Source organism: Monodelphis domestica, chromosome 2 (genome assembly GCF_027887165.1).
Source record: "Monodelphis domestica isolate mMonDom1 chromosome 2, mMonDom1.pri, whole genome shotgun sequence".
Classification (NCBI taxonomy): domain Eukaryota; kingdom Metazoa; phylum Chordata; class Mammalia; order Didelphimorphia; family Didelphidae; genus Monodelphis; species Monodelphis domestica.
Genome location: NC_077228.1, coordinates 211,406,359 through 211,423,242, shown reverse-complemented (window position 1 = coordinate 211,423,242; position 16,884 = coordinate 211,406,359). Strand labels below are relative to the sequence as shown.

At 45.3% G+C, this 16,884-nt stretch overlaps 1 protein-coding gene across 1 annotated transcript; it reads left to right on the top strand.

Annotated features, from left to right (window-relative positions):
* The first annotated feature begins 1,507 nt into the window (after positions 1–1,507).
* Positions 1,508–14,595, top strand: UBALD2 (UBA like domain containing 2). Its single transcript, XM_003340304.4, has 3 exons — positions 1,508–2,060; positions 3,110–3,172; positions 13,269–14,595. Exons 1-3 carry the CDS (start codon positions 1,941–1,943, stop codon positions 13,584–13,586), a joined length of 501 nt encoding a protein of 166 aa, XP_003340352.2. The 5' UTR covers positions 1,508–1,940; the 3' UTR covers positions 13,587–14,595.
* Positions 14,596–16,884: the final 2,289 nt, after the last annotated feature.

Below are 16,884 nucleotides of genomic sequence, written 5' to 3'. Positions count from 1 at the left end.
GGCTTCCCTGAGTCCTCAGAATGTTTAATTGCCCCACTCAGACTTTCCCAAACCCCCTGAGAATGCATGAGGAACACTGGGGTTATAGTTTCATGTTTTAAACATCTGTCAATTCAAGCTTATGGGTCTTTTGTGTTTTAAGCATTTCTTTTGTGAAAGGAAATAAATTCTTATCCTATACTTGATATCCTATATGCAGCAACAAGGTGGTAAGGCAGATAGAGTGCCAGGCCTAGAGTCAGGAAGACTCACTTTCTTGAGTTCAAATCTGGCCTCAGACAGTTATTAGATGTGTGACCTTGGGCAAGTCATTTAAGCCTGTTGGCCTCAATTTCCTCATCTGTAAAATGAGCTGGAGAAGGACATGGCAAACTACTCCAGGATTTTTGCCCCCCCCCCAGGGTCATGAAGAGTTGGACACAATTGAAGAATATACTTGATATCTACTACTTTGTACATTTAGTATCCTCTCTAAAAGGCACTTTTGGGGGAGATTCTGGAAATGAGCCAAATGCAAACTTAGAGAATTTTCCCTCAGAATTCTAGGGGAGGAAGCCACAATGAGCCAAAGAAAGCTTGAATAGTCATCTCCTCTTTTTAGAGATCAGCACTTCACTTAGTCAGGACTGAATCTAGTTCTGTATGAGCCTAGAGCAAGGACTCCTAGTAAGAAAGGGGGCTCCACCCCTACCATAGGCTAAGGTGATAAGCATATAAAATTCTATTCCTTTCTCCCACAACCCAAACACAAAATTCTTATGATCTCATTGATTTCATTTGTTTTAATGGGACCTGATAGCAGTTAGGGCCCAGTGTAAATGAATGTCTTTTTTTCTTTTAATAGTAAAGGAAATTAAAGTTTCGGTTTGTCCTGGAGAACATAAACAAAACAAACCTCAGTTTTAAAGTCTGAGAAATTATTATTTTTTCATCCTGTGCATCAGTAAATTACTTAAAATATTCACTGTAAATTCTTATTGTTTTACACTTACTGAGATCAAAGTTCTAAAAATTAGCAAAAAGGAAACAAAGTGAGGGAGTCTTGAAACGTATAGGACTGTGATTTGAGCAGCTGCAACAACTCTGTCTGTTTTCTATTTTGATAATTCTGTTTCTTGAGATGACCACATCTTCGAGAGGAAATGAGTCAAACCCACTCAGGCTCGCTTTTCCAGCTGAGCATGTTCAGTTTCAATGAAGTAATGAATGAACTTGGCTACACCAGCCCCATTCCTACAACAGAAAACAGAAGGGCCTCAGCCAATCAGCAAACACTCAAGGTTTTCAAGTTGAGTTCAAACAGGAGCACGAATGGCCAATCAGCACCTGCCGCTCCTCCCAACTGCCAAGTTACAGCCAACCACAGGCCCCAGAAGCCAAAACACAGCAAACAGCCAATGCCCGGGGAGCCCGACAGCTCAAGCCTCCTCCAATGGACTAGGCCGGAGGGAGGCGGGGGTAAAGGGAAAAAAAGAGCAACAGTAACAGCCTCGGAGACTCCGGGATTCGAATCGAACGTCCATACATGCGCCAGAGCTCTGGCGGAGAGGCGCGCTGTCCAATCAGCGGCCGCGGAATGCGGGGCCTCGAACGTTGGGACACTCCCAGGCCCCGCCCCGCGCTGTTGTTTGTGGTGTTCTCCCGGGGAGGAGGGAGAGCGGGCGAACCACAACATTCGTCCGGTCGGGGCTGATTGAGGCAGGCTGCTCGGGCCGGAGGGAGGGGAGGGAGCGCAGGCGACGATTGCTGGGGGGTTGGGAAGGAAAAGAGGACGACGAGGAGGAGGCGGCGGCGGCGAGCGGGTGGACTGACGGTCGCAGGCCGGAGAGAAAGCGAGACAGAAGGAGGAAGGCAACCTCGGCCGCTCCCCCCAGCCCCGCGGACATCGGGCTCTCTTCATCCCCGCCGGGCGGCTGGTGCCGGCATCGCTTCTTCTCGCCATGTCGGTGAATATGGAGGAGCTCAGGCACCAGGTCATGATCAACCAGTTCGTGCTGGCCGCGGGGTGTGCGGCCGACCAGGCGAAGCAGCTGCTGCAAGCGGCCCACTGGCAGTTCGAGGTGCGTGCCTGCTTTTCTGGCCCCTGGGAGGATGGACGGACGGACTGACTGACTGACTGAGAGAGAGAGGAGCGCCCTGGGTTTGGCTTGAGTTTCCCGTTATGCCCCAGGCTGGCACCCTTGCACGCCGTCGCCTCTGCGCTTCACCTCTTCTATTTCTATCCTTGGTGGGACCCAATCCAAGAAGTGTGTGGTGTGTGTGTGTCTTTAAATAACCCACGGGGCCAGATCAGGCCACGAGTGGGTAGCTGCACGTTCTGCTCCCACGTATGCGCACACACACACACACTCTCTCTCTCTCTCTCTCTCCCACCCCCACCCGTCCCAAGTTTATTCGAGGAAGGGGGGAGTACGGACCCCTGAGTTCTCAGGCCCTGGGGATAGAAGGGCGCGTGAATTTCTTCTCTACCTCAGCTTCGAGTTTACGGGGGAGGGGTGGATAATGGAGATTGGGGCCTGGGGAAAGAAAGCCCGTGGCCTCTCCTGAGGATCGCGGTCGCGCGTGGAGCTCCCGAGGGAGCTACTGGCACGGGGGGGCTGGGCCTCCCTTTTCCTGAACGCCGGTGGGTGGTGGTGGTGGCCGAGGCGGTTAAAGGACATGGTTCCTCTCCTTGAAGGTAGGGGGAGTGGTCTTGGGGAAAGAAGGGGAAATCGGTTGTAAGGGAGATGGCAGGGCGGATGGGGGGGCGGAAGTGTCTGGATTCTTTGCCCCCCCTCCTCCCCTTTCACCCACTGTGACCCTGCTGCTCATCTCTCCACGTGGGAACCGGCAGCGACTTTTAATTCGAGTGACCTGGGGTTCGGGGCAGGTTGGATAGGGTGATGGGGGAGTTGAAAAAGGGGTAAGGGGGGCTACCCTAGCTTGGTTTTGCTAGGATGGAGTTTGGGGGGAGCAGATGCTAAACTAATAACCGGCGCTGGGTTTAAGCTGGGTGGGGGTGCAGAGGGAATGGTGGGAACCCCGACAGGTCTGAAACCTCTGTTGGGGTTCTACTCTGATCCCCTCCCATCCCTGCCTTGGCTGACTTCCATTCTCTGTTTGCCCACAGACCGCCCTGAGCACGTTTTTCCAAGAAACAAACATTCCCAACAGCCACCATCACCACCAGATGGTAAGTTATTGTGGGGGTGGGAGGGTTGGGGTGGGGGGAGTAGAGAGACCTAATCCTACGCCTACCCCCATCCTTGAAGATTTTAAGACTTATGCAAGCAAGCCAGTGCGGAAGTGGGGCCCCTGGTGTGGCGGGAAGAGCCTGGGCCTTCCTTCCCTACTCATCCCCTTCAGCAGACAGCCACTTGGTGGGGGCTGCACTGGGGTCCAGGTGCTGGTGCTGCCAGCAGGGCTGGGAGTGGGGGGCTCCGCTGTCAGCCAGCAAGGCCAGTGACAGCCATGTTGCCGTGGAGCAAGCTCGCTTGCAAATGTAAACAAAGCCAAAATGTCTTCCAGGAAAGAGCTGCTCTTAGAGGCCCAGAGCAAACTTTGTGACCCTGGACCCTGAGCTGCTTGACCATGACCTAGGGCATGACTGCTCTCCCTCCTTGGTGTGGCCTCCAGGGAGGGAGGGGAGGTGGGAGATAGGGGAAGAGGGATTTCTTAAGCCTCCGAAGTTGGAGAGATGGAGGTTTGAAAATTGCTGAAAGGCTAGAAGAGACCAAGAACCCCCAAGTCTTGTTGAGGCCCCTCCACGGGGAAGGGGTAGAAGTGAAGGGTGGCATAGTGCATTTTTCTGACCCTTCAGCAGAGGGAAATGGGCTTGGAAAGAAGGAAGGGGGAAAGCATTTGTCTTTAGGCTTGAAAGAATGAATTGACTTGACTTGCTCCCCTCTTAACCTGCCTTGCTAGGTTTGGGAGCAGGGACTTCTGGGAGCAGGTTGGACGATGATTTGGGTTTAGATAAGGCATAGAATCCTATTTAATCCTTCCTCTCTTGCAAGTGTGGATGTTTTAGCATTTTATAATGAACCCAGAAGGACTCATCCTCTAAAGCTTCCTTCCCAGAGCCTTTTGTTCTCTTGGTTTAGGAACACCTCAACCTATTCAGATAGAGAAATCTCTTCAAAACCTGACTTGACTGCTTTTGTTTTTTATTGGTACTTCTCTGTTTTCACATCATATTCATTTCATTACAGTACCCCTCTGCTCAGCTTTCCACTTCCCAATTAACTTTCTCCTAAAACAAAGACTTTTAAGAAAAAAAATAATTCAGCATAACCAACCACATGTTGACTTTGTCTGACAGTGTGAAATATTCCATACCCATAGTCCATCTCTTTTATGGTAAAGGAAAAGGAGTATGTTTTTTCATTCTTTCTCTGGAACCCAGTTATTACAATGTCCCAAACACCAGTGCCTATTCTTTTCCCTGTTTTTCTAGTTAGTTACCTATTACCTAAGGGGGGGAGGGCTTGAGTGTTGGAAGAATAACCTAGCGACCCCACCTTGTCAAATATTATTCTCCTGGATATCTACTCTGACCGCCTCCTGGAGTAAGTTTTTGACAAGTGTTTTTGTCCTTATTCTTTTCTTCCCTCCTGCATTATCTACATGTTTTCCATAAGAAATACTTTGTATGCAAGTCTGCTAACTAACCCTAATCTGTTTTGCCTTTCCTGTTCCATGTAGTCACTAAGGAATTTCTTTTAAATTGTACTTTACAAAATGGAAGGACTTCATTCTTAAAATTGCTGAGGCTTTTATTTAATTTTTTTTTTTTGCTGAGGCGGTTTAAAAAAAAATAATTATTTGGAATAAAATACACAAATTGCTGACAGCAACACCTGCCCCAGGTATGAAGATCAGGTGTTAGATATCTAAATTCACCGAGCAGTTTGTCTGCCTTCTGCTTGTCTCCAAAGGAGAAACCTTCTGATAGGGCCCCAGAAGGTAGGGAGATTCAGTACTAAGGGGAAATGCTACTGAGAGGTTCCTGCTGCCATCTCTTATTTTTGCCCTTCCTGAGCCTAAAATCTTGCTGAAAGTTTCCTTTAGAGCAGGGCTTGATTCTTAAGCTGGGATCCTTCAACATGTTTTTAAAAATATTTTGGTAACTTTTGACATAACTGGTTTCTTTTGTAATCTGATGAATTTTGTTTTATGCATTTAAAAATATTGTGAGAAAAGAGGTCCTTAGGCTTTACCAGACTACCAAAAGAGGGTCTATGACCAAAAAAATAAAACAAAAACTTCTACTTTAAAATGAAGCTTGTGTTTAAATTGCTGGTATCAGGGAGATGGAATTTATCTCCTGCCTCCTTCCTCATCAGTCCCCCTCCCTAGCCTTGGGGACCTGTCATCCCCTGATGACCCATTTCTCAGATGCTCACTATTTGCTATCTTTGGTAGACTTCTTTTGGAAAAGATACACTTCATTCTTCCCCTTTCCCCAACCCCAGGAAAGAGCTGGGCTGAAGAAGATTTGAAAAGTTCTTCCTCTTTGGTTCAGCCTTACAGTGTATCCATTCTGAGACTCCTTCCAATAGCTGTGTTAGTACCCAAGTGTGCTGGAATAAAATAGGGGAGGTGTGTCTTAAGAAAGGAACTGTAAATTGACCTGTTCCTGTTTTTATCTTGCCCTTGTCTCCTGGACATTATCTGAGGCAGCTAGTGTATAATAATGAATATTGACTTGGCCTTGGAGCCAGAAAGAGGCAAATTCAAATCCCACCTCTGACATATTACTGTGAGACCCTGTATTGATCTCTTTTGACCTCAGTTTTCTTATTTTTAAATGAGTCTAATGATATATCAGGATTGTTGCAAGAGTCAGCTAAAATAAGTATGCATGGTCCATATAGACAGCTAGGTTATTCAGTGGATAGTGTGTTAGGCCTAGAGTGGGGAGGACCTGGATTCAAATTTGATCTCGGACACTTCTGACTGTCACCCTGGGCAAATCACCTAACCCCAGTTGCCTAGCCCTTACTGCTCTTCTTCCTTGAAACCCATACTTTTATCTATTCTAGGACATAAAGTATAAAGGTTTTGGGGGGCATTTGGGTGACTCAGTGGATTGAGAGCCAGGCCCAGAGACAGGAGGTCCTGGGTTCAAATTTGGCCCAAGACACTTCCTAGCTGGGTGGCCCTGAGTAAGTCAATTAACTCCTGATTCCTAGCTCTTACTACTCTTCTGCCTTAGAACCAATACACCGTATTGATTCTAAGACAGAAGGTAAGGCCTTTTTAAAAAAATTGATTAAAAAAACATGCAAAGTACTTTGCAAATCTTTTAGCCCTATATAAATACTTGCTGCTATTATTCTCCCAGGTAGAAACTACCTACCACCATAGCAGCTCCAGATATAGGAAGGGAGTAGAGTATCTTAGGGGAAAGGAGGAGGGCAGATCTAAGTCTGCCAGAAACCTGATTTCTTGTCCCCCAAGGTAAGAGAGCCTTGACTCTTGCTTAGTGAAATATCTATTGGCACTGTAAATAACATTTATCTAGAAGTTTTCTCTTAAGACAAAAATTATTGGAAAAATATATATATCTATATAAGAATGCCTATAAAAGCTCTTAATGGTTAGGTAGCTGATTTAATTCAGCAAACATTAACAACCTAGTGTGCACTAGCACTTGGTAGGGATGCCATATTTAAATGAAACTATCAAGCATTTGTTGAGTCCTACTGTGTGTTAGGCACCCAGAGTGAGAACTGGTCCTTCCTCTGCTGGGTAGTTTCAGTTGTATGGACCATGGGCTTCTTCTGGGGCCTACTTGATCCAATCCACATTGAAGTACTTTTTAACACCCCCCTGCCTTCAGTCAGTTTACATTCTATTGGCTGGGGGTGGGTAGGGGAGGGGTGTAATAAACATTTATATCATTATGTACATTCATTATAGTTTGAGGAAGGAGGTCAGTCCTGGGGGTGGGGAGTTGCTCAGGTTTCCCACAGAAAAATGCTACTAATTGAGTCTTGAAAGAAAGTAGACAATCCAGCAGAGCTGAAGTATAGGGTGGTCCCAACAAAGGGACAGCCTAAGCCCATGTAAATGAACAGAGATAGACATGTACTTTTCTGGAATATGAGGAGACATTCCTTATCCTTCCAGAATTCAAAATGGTGAGGAAACAAAAACCAAATGGGAAAAGTGAGGTGGGGAATCCCAATGGATGCTCAACAGTGAAGTATAGCAATTAAAAGAGATATGAGAAAATTTATAAACAGTACACTACAGTGTGGAAAGTGTGAGATTTGGAGTCAGAAGACAAAGCCCAGTGCAGCTATTTAATACACTCTTGACCTTGGACTTAAGGTTCTAATGGGTAAAATGACTTTGTTGTGTTAGCCCTTTCTGATCCCATCTGGGCTTTCTTGGCAGAGTTATTAGAGTGGTTTGCCATTTCCTTCTCCAGATTATTTTACAGATGAGGAAACTGAGGCAAATAGTGTTACTTGTCTGGTTGGCACACAGCTAGTAACTATGTGAGGTTGGATTTGAACCCAGATCATCCTGACTCCAGGCCCATGCTCTAACCATTGCACTACCTACCTGCCCCTGATAAAAAATTATTAGATAACCTTTAAGGTTCCTTTCATTTCAAAATCATTACCTTGGGGGCAGCTAGCTGACTCAGTGCATTGAGAGACAAGAAGGTCCTAGGTTCAAATGTGGCTTCAGATACTTCTTACCTGTGTGACCTTGAGTTAGTAATTTGCCCCCCCATTACCTAGCCCATACCACTCTCCTGCCTTGGAACCAATACTTAGTATAGATTCTAAGACAGAAGGAAAGGGTTAAAAAAAATTGATGCCTTCATCCCCTTAGTAACTCTTTCTATTCTTCATTCCTTCACCCTTTCCCCTACTTTTCCCTATCCCCCAGATTGTCATTGTTCCCCTCTAATCTATCCTTCAAATAGTTGTCAGATTATTCCCACATCTTTATAAAATAATTTATAAATAATAATAAGTTAACAGTACACAAAACCTTTTTGCTCCTGCTAATGCATTTCTATTCTTTAAAATTTTGGTCTAACCCCAACAACTTTATACTGTCATTAGGCTAATATCTAAAGGCAAGGTGTTAAGATGACATTCTTTGTTAGTGATAATGGATATGAAGCAGTTTGAAGGCTTTGTTTATAAGTGATTTCTTCTAATGTTCTTTTTTTTTTTAACCCATATCTTCTCTTTTAGAATCAATACCACTTATTGGTTTCAAGGAAGAAGAGCAGTAAGGTCTAGGCAATGGGGGTTAAGTGACTTGCCCAGGGTCACACTGCCAAGAAGTGTCTACAGGCAGAGTTGAACCCAGGACCCCCTTTTTCCAGACCTAGCTCTCAATCTACTGAGTCACCTAGTTGTTCCTGATATTAAAGATTTTAAATGTTTGTCTTATCTGAAAATTATATAATGACAGTAAATCCAAGTGGAAGGAGTACCTCATTGACAGAACCTACTGAATCATAGTCTGTTTTTCAGGCCCATCCCCCAGTCATGACAAAAATTTCTGTTGAAATTCATCTAGTAAATTTCTATCTTCCCTGATGGCCAATCATTTGTTCTTACACACTAATCACTAGGTGTTGCATTTTTTTATATGGGTTTAAAACACCAGAACTCTTGTTTGGAAGAAATTTTTTTAAAGCAGTTTAGAAAATTCTCTTTTAAAAGAGTTGGGTTTTCTTTAAGTGCCTGGCTAAGAGTGATGGCTTCCTACTGTCATTAAATATCTCAAGGCAAGGTATTTACTGAAGATGATATTCTGTGTTAAGGATAGTGGCTATGAATTCCAATTTCAAATGATCTTGAAAATTTCTCAATTTTCTGGCCAAGTCAGTCAGGTCTAATTAGAGCCCTTTTGTTTTTACCTTGTATCATGCATGGATGGTGAAGAACTAGTAGAAGTACAATTACCTCTCATTTTCTTGTTTTCATATAATTTGTCTGATCTTCATTCTGAGGTTTCTTCAATATACTATCTGTACCACTTGTCCATTTGGAGCAGGCAAGTTTAGTTCAAGGGCAGTGGGTGTACAGAGTGTAGATAGAGCACCAGGTCTGGAGTCAGGAAGACCTGAATTTAGATCTGGGCTCAGGCACTTGTTAACTGTGACCTTGGGCAAGTCACTTAAACTTTGTTTGCCTCAGTTTCCTTATATGCAAAATGAGCTGGGGAACAAAATGGAAAACCCCAAATGGGATCATGAAGAGTGAGATGTGATTGAAAATGAATGAATAGCAACAGAAAATTTAGTTCAAACTAAATGGTCTATAAAATCCACTTAACTAAGCATGTGGAATGTTTATATCTCCATTTAATAAAAGCAGACATATGAGCGAGGGTGCCATGGTCAACTCCTTCATTTGGAGGAAATTTGGCTTCCTACAAAGGACATCCCACTCTCTGTCCATAGTGAGTGAGGCACCCAGAGTCTTGATATTTTCTTCCCACTTCCCAGTCGATTGGTCTTTGTACTCCCGACCCACATGGGATACTGCTGGCCTATGGAATAAAATACAAACTCCTCAACTTTTTTCCAGGACCCACCCCTCAATTCTTGTTTCCCATCACCCCACTTCACCTGTTTCAGGCATAATGAACCACCAGTTGTTTCCCAGTTGTGTCCTGCTGCCTTCTTCTTCCTTTGTATAAAATATTCCCCCTTCATATCTCCTATGGAGAATCTTCAATCAAGGTCCATCTCAAATGCCCCATCCTTGAGGCAGTCTTTCTTGATCACTCCATCTGAAAAATATTTGTCCTCTCTGAAATTTTCTTTTGGCATTTTATCTGGAGAATATATCCTTTGTCTTATCATTGCCTATGTTGTGCCATATTTGTGTGTATTGTGACCTTTCACCCTTATTAGATTACAGATTTTGAGGGTGAGAGCTGTTTCATCTTTTTCTTTCTAGTACTTAGTGTATAATGATCACTTCATAAACATTGTTAAATTGAGTGAATGGTTCAAACCACTCTTGTTTTATTTTTAACTCTTGCCTTCTGCCTTAAAATGGATACTAATTAACCATTCCCAGGCAGAAGAATGATATGGACTAGTCAGTGGAGGTTAAGTGACTTGCCCAGAGTCACACAGCTATATGATAATTAAAAACTATGAGGCTGATTGTCTGGAGATAGAGGAATTCACTTCAGACATCCAGGAAGTATCTGAGACAAGATTTGAACCTAGGTCCTCCTGACTCCAGGCTGGTATTCTCTCCACTGTGCTACCTATCTGCTCCTAAATCATTGGTTCTTAAAGTGTAGACTGGTGACCTCTAGGGGTCCCTGAGACCCTTATAGTCAAAATTTTTTCATAATGCTAATACACTTAATGTTTTTAATGTGATAAATATTGAATGAGTTAGCCCACATAATCAAAAGTTGTTTTTTTTTGTGGGAGGGAATGAAAGAGAATAGTGAGTGGACAAATTAAGATAATTGTAGATTAATATAAAGTTAAGCCAAGTGGCTCAGTAGATAAGAGTGTTGGGTCTGGAGCCAGGAAAGACTTATCTACCTGAGTTCAGAAGCTGGCTTCAGACCCTTTTTAGCTGTGTGATCTTGGGCAAGTCACTTCACCCTGGGTGTCTGGTTTTCCTCATCTGTCAAATTAACTGGAAAAGGAAATAGCAAACCGCTCCTGTATCTCTGCCAAGAAAACTCCAAATGGGGGTCATGAAAGTTGGACATGATTGAAAGGACTCAAGAACAATCAAATATTAATATGAAATATGTAAATATAGAACCTTCTGTTATTTCTTCTGTTTCTCAGAATGTCAGAGCAGGAAGGGATCGTGTAGTCCAAGTCCCTTCTTATTGCAGAAAACTGAAGCCCCCAAGTGGAGGGAATAAGGAAATAAACATGTGCCAGGCTCTGTGCTAAGCACTTCACAAATGTTATCTCATTTGAGCCTCCCAACAGCTCGAGGAGTTGGTGGTGGTATCTGGTACTCTATTTTACAGTTAAAGAAAGTGAGGGTTAAGTGACTTGCCCAGGGTCACATAGAGCTAGTAAGTATCTGAGGCCAGGTTTGAACTCACACTGATGGGTGAATCTAACTAACTCTAGGCGCAGTGCTCTCGGCATGCCTTGTGGTGCCAGCCTGTAGTAGGGCTAGAGTAGGTGGCCCACTGATGGAATGACTAAGTGCACAGACTTAATTGTGCACATTGTGCAGCAGTGGAGAAGAGCTTTGTAAGAAAGCTTTAAGCCATATTCTCTGTGAAGAAGCCAGGCTAGGACCACTTGGTTGAACTGAGAGTTCCCTGACCCATTCCTCCTCATAGTCATTATTTCTTGCTTGAGGTGAAAGGGGTCCTTGCAAGTTGATGCATGGAGGAGGGGAGAGAAAGGGACTGGGCTGGGAAGATCAATAATGTGCCCTTATATGGATAGGGGCTACGAGTGGGGGTGACATGTAATCCCCTTGGTGAGTGTTCTTCAGATCATCGATTTTGAGTTGGAAGGGACCTTGGAGATCTTTGACTACTGGCTCTCCTCATTTATACAGTTGAGGAAATTGAGGCCCAGGGAGGTTTAGTGACTTGCCCATTAAACAAGGTGGTAAGTAGTGAGGTTAGCTTTCAAACTCAGATCTTTTCCCTCCAAATCCAACTTTTTTCAGACAGAGTACCACCTTGGGACTGTCCCTGGAAAGGAATGGGGGGAGTTGTTCTCCAGCCAGGCCTCATTCCCCCTTAGGCCCAGCTAGAGGTTAACTGGAAAACTTAAAAGCTATATTAGGAGGAATAGATTCCTAGAACTAGACATGCCTTCTTCCCCTCCCCTTCCCTGGGATATGTGCTGCTGGGGCTAAAATTAGGAGACATTCAGAGAATGATACATGACTTCAGGAGAAAAGGAAGAAACTGCTATGGTGCCCAAATTTCATTTTCCCAGCCTGGTTTCTCCTCTTTGCTCCCTCTTTGCTTTTGTGGGACCTCTTGTGACCCCCCCCCCCCAAAAGGAATGAGGAAACCAAGGGGAATGAGAGGCAGCTCATTTATACTATTTAATGTCTCAAATACATAGAAAGAACCCTTGAGCAGGGAACCATCTATATTGGGCTGAACTTGACTATCTTCCCTGGATCACGTAGATTGGAGGTAGAAGGAGAGGGACCTTTTAGGGGGAGGGATCATCCAATTCTATCTCCTGAGATGGACAGAGGTTAAATGACTTGTCCAAGGTCCCAGGTCATAAGTGGCAAAACCAAGTCCAAAGCATTCTCACTACTATACCCTATTGGATTCCCAGTAGTAGAGGAATCAAAAGGCTCATGTCCACTCCCTGTTGCTCAGCATTGAAGTAGTTGTGACACTGGGTAAAGTCACTCAACTCCCTCAGGTTTTGTGTGTGTGTGTGTGTGTGTGTGTGTGTGTGTGTGTGTGTGTGTGTGTTTTCCCCTGTAAAATGGGAGTTATAATTTCTATACCAAACAGGGTCATTATGTGGACCTCACAAGGTAATGGTTGTGAAAGTCCCTTCCTGGAAATGGAAAAATGGCCTTATTCCTTGACTGGGTGTTGCCAGTCCTTCCAGTGGAAGTATCTGTGCTATCTGATGATAAGACCAAGGTCCAGAAAGCCTCACACCTCATGAGCTAGCAAGTAACAGAGCCTGGGCTTGAACCCAGGCCCTACGTCTCCACATGTGGCTGCCCTTTTGTGCATCTGACAAAAGCATGTTCTTAGTTTTACCAGAATCAGTCACTTCAGGGATCCCTCCAAAGCAGCAGGAGCAAAGGCAGGGATTCAGCAAAGGGGAAGAGGAGACACTGAGATGGTGTGGTGTGGCCACCCTTGGAGTCATATGAGACCCTGGGCAGTCTCTGAACCTCTTGAGTCTCCATTTTTTCACCTGTGAAATGGGCATCAGAATATTCATAGGTTCTCATTTTGTGAGCATTAGGTGAAAAGAATTCCCTCTAGAGCATTGCCCATGGTATTCTGGAAGAACCTAGAAGTCAGGAAGTTGATCCAAGGTAAGGGAGGACCCTGGGTAGGTCACAGCTAGAAAATGTCCGAGACTGGATTTGAACCCAGGACCTCCCATCTCTAGGCCTGGCTCTCAATCCACTGAACTACCCAACTGCCTGAGCTCTTTAAAATCAGAGCCACAGATCTTTATTTAGAAGGGGAGAGGTATGTGGTGGGGGGATGGGGGGTGTGCAAAGCCTCTGAGGGTGCTCCAGGATCTGACAGGAGTCCTGACTCTGGGTTGGGATTGGCCTAGACACTTTTTCTCTCTACAGATGTGCACACCTAGCAACACGCCTGCCACACCACCCAATTTCCCAGATGCCTTGGCCATGTTCTCCAAGCTGCGGGCCTCGGAAACCCTGCAGAGCAGTAACAGTCCCATGACAGCGATGGCGTGCTCCCCTCCTGCAAACTTCAGCCCCTTTTGGGCCTCGTCTCCACCCAGCCACCAGGCCGCCTGGATCCCGCCCTCCTCTCCCACAGCTCACAGCCTCCACCACCTCCACCACCCTCAGCCCACGTGGCCCCCTGGGGCACAACAGGGGGCTTCCCAGCAGAAAGCTGTGGCTGCCATGGATGGTCAGAGATAAGACTTTGTGCTGCTGGGGCCCGGGCTGGGGATGCAGGGGCTAGAAGTGCTTGGGTAGGGGTGGGAGCAGAGGACAGGTTAGGGAAGGGTGGGGTGGGATGGGGTGGGGTGTTTCCTGAAGATTGCACTGGAAAATTTTATAATTTTTTTTTAACTTCCTGAGCCACCGAGGCCTTGGGGGGGGTGGGGGGGAAGTCTCTTCAGGAAAGTCAATAATTGGTCTTTTCTCTTTTTAATATATAACTATAATATATATAAATATACAGATATATCTAATGTATAGGAGACTGGGGCCAGCCTTGGAGAGAGAAGGGAGAAGACAGAAAACTTCTCTGCCCCTCTCCACCTGAGTGCTTGACTAATAACAGATCTCTGGGTAACAAATTGTTCTGGTCACTGGGGGGGGGGGGTGCCAACCTCTAGAGCAACTGTGACGGTGGAGGAGAGGGGAGGGGAGCAACCCCATTCTCATGCTGAGGCTGTGAATCTGGATGGTGGCTGCAGCAGCAGCCAGTGAAGAAACCAGACTCTCTTTGGGACTCTGTAGGAATAGTGGCAACAGAAAAATGGATTTGAGGGGCTGTGAGGACTTCTGTGTACCCTCCAATCTGAAGTGCTGATCCCAGCTACCACTGTTCCAGATTATCTTCTCTTCCACCCCCAATCACTGCTGCTTAGACCCTGGAGGCAGTACGGATCTCTCAGGGGCTCCACCCTGGTGGGGTGGAGATGGGTGGGGTGGCCCACCCCCAGATAAGATTTATTGCCTCCCCCTTCCAGGGCTGGGGCCCCCGAACTGTGTTGTACTGGAGGGATGGGGGTGGGGAGGACCTGAGCCTCTCCTACCAGAGCCACAAGTTGGTGGGAGGTGGCTGGCTTGGATGGGACAAGTTTGCAACCAAGGACTTGTGGTTTAGTTCCCAAATCAGAATCTTGCTCATGCCAGGTTGAAAGTTTTTTTTTTTATTAATTTAAAATTTTTTTAAAAAAATGAATTTTCTAACCTCTTGTGTCTGTGGTTGCTATTCTTTCCTAACTTAGAAACAAACCCAGCAGAAACAAACCCAGGGGGCAGCTGGGTAGCTCAGTGGATTGAGAGTCTGTCCTAGAGATGGGAGGTCCTGGGTTCAAATTTGACCGCAGACACTTCCCAGCTGTGTGACCCTGGGCAAGTCACTTAACCCCCATTGCCTAGCCCTGACCCACTCTTCTGCATTGGAACCAATATACAGTATTGATTTCAAGATGGAAGGTGAGGGTTTAAAAAAATAAAATAAACCCGTCCTGTTTCAACACCCTAAACTGGGCCTTGAATCATGGATTTGTATTGCTAATTTTTAAGGGCAGCTAGGTGACACAATGAATGGAGGGCCAGGCCTGGAGTCGGGAAGACCTGAGGCCAAACTTAGTTTCACTAGCTGTGTGATCCTGGTCAAGCCTTATTTGTCTGTTTCACATATTTAAAAATGAGCTGAAGATGGGAACGGCAAACCACTCCAATATCTGCCAAGAAATTGAGTCAGGAAGAGTTGAACATAACTGAAGAATAGAGCTGAAAAGGACCTTGGAAACCAGTTTTGCTTAGAAGGAAGTGACTTGTCCAGAGTCACACAGTTAATTCATCTAACTGGCTTTAATGAATTTCCTCTTAGAAGTGCCCCCCCCCCCCCCCCCCGGAGGGAGGGAAAGGGGATGGAATAGTAAGGTTGAGGCCTGAGCTGTTTATCTTAACCCTTCCCTCCCATCTTGCTCTTTGTCCCTGTCCTTAGACTGGAGGGAGGAGAAGTTGCTGATGATCAAGGGTTGGGGTGTAGAAATACCTTGAAGCCATTTGATCCTTGATTAGGTTCCCCTCCTTATACCTGCTCAAAATCCCCATCCCCAATCCCCACTCTTCAGCCTTCCCTACCATCTAGCTTTGGCATTAGCCAAGCTCTGAGGCAGCACTTTTCCCCTAGAAAACAGACTTAATTCCTTTTTTAAACCCTTATCTTCTGTCTTAAAACCAATTTTATGTATTGCTTTTAAGGCAGAACTGAAAGCTTGGCAGAGGGGATTGACTTACTCAGGGTCACAGGAAGGGTCAGTTTAGATTCGAACCCAGGACCTCACATCTCTAAGCCTGGCCCTATTTAGCTACCTTATGTCTCCCTGCCCAGTTTCTGAGAGTTGTCAATAAAATCAAAGCTCTTTTTTCATCCTCCTGGCCCTTGTCCCAGGAATGGCACGTGCACATTATGGGATAAGACATGGGGTCCTTAAGGGAGGGGGCTGTATGTATCCGGCGTACTGTTAATGGTGTTAAGGACATCTTAGAATGAGTTACAGCCACTCTCACCAAATTCGAGTACTCCGGTTGTCCCCAGGGTTGCTGAGTCCTAACCTATATTTCCTAGAGAAGAGGAAATCTTGATTAGTTGATAAGGTGGATAAGGAGGAACTTAATGAACATTTATTAGGCACCTCCTATATGCCAGGCACTAATAGATGCTATATGTATGTGTGTGGGGACAGCTAGGTGTCTCAGTGGATCGAGACAGGAGGTCCTGGGGAGATACTTTCTAGCTGTGTGTGACCTTGGGCAAGTCACTTTATCTTTTTGGCCTCCATTTCCTCACCTGTAAAATGAGCTGGAGAAAGAAATGGCCAACCTACACCACTATTTTTGGCAAGAAAATCCTAAATGGGGTCATGAACAATTGGACATGACCAAAGTGACAACAGAAAGAAACAAAGGGCCTTGAGAACTAAGGAGTTGCTGCTGTGGACTAAAATATTGACTTCTCTGTAATGCCTGTTCTACCTTCTTTGGAGTCTGTGATCATTATAGCTTTGAGCCTTTTCTCCTATTCAAACCTTGTGAAGCATCGTACTAAGTGGTTGTTTAACTTGGTGTTTTTAAGAGTCCATCAGAAGCTAAAATAGGTGGAACAATGATATTTGTATAATGCTTTCAAGTTTGTAGGGTGCTTTGCAAATTTCATTTTATCAAAAAGTAACCCTGTGAGGCAAGAGCTAGTCTCATTTTACAGATGAGGAAACTGAGGCAGACAATGGGACAACCGATGGTTACATAGCTATGAAGAGACTTGAACTCACTTGGGTCTTACCAACAGGTACCACCTAATCTGCCACTAAAATGAATTCCAGCCCTGAAGCAAAATTCTGGGCAAGGAGAAACTTGCTGGAAAATGAACGAGGGGCCCAGGGAAGGACTGATGGGAAAAAGCTGTCAGGTGGGTGAAGTCATTAGTTTTTTCCCACTGCCACCATAGCTTTCTCACCTGCCATGATTCTTC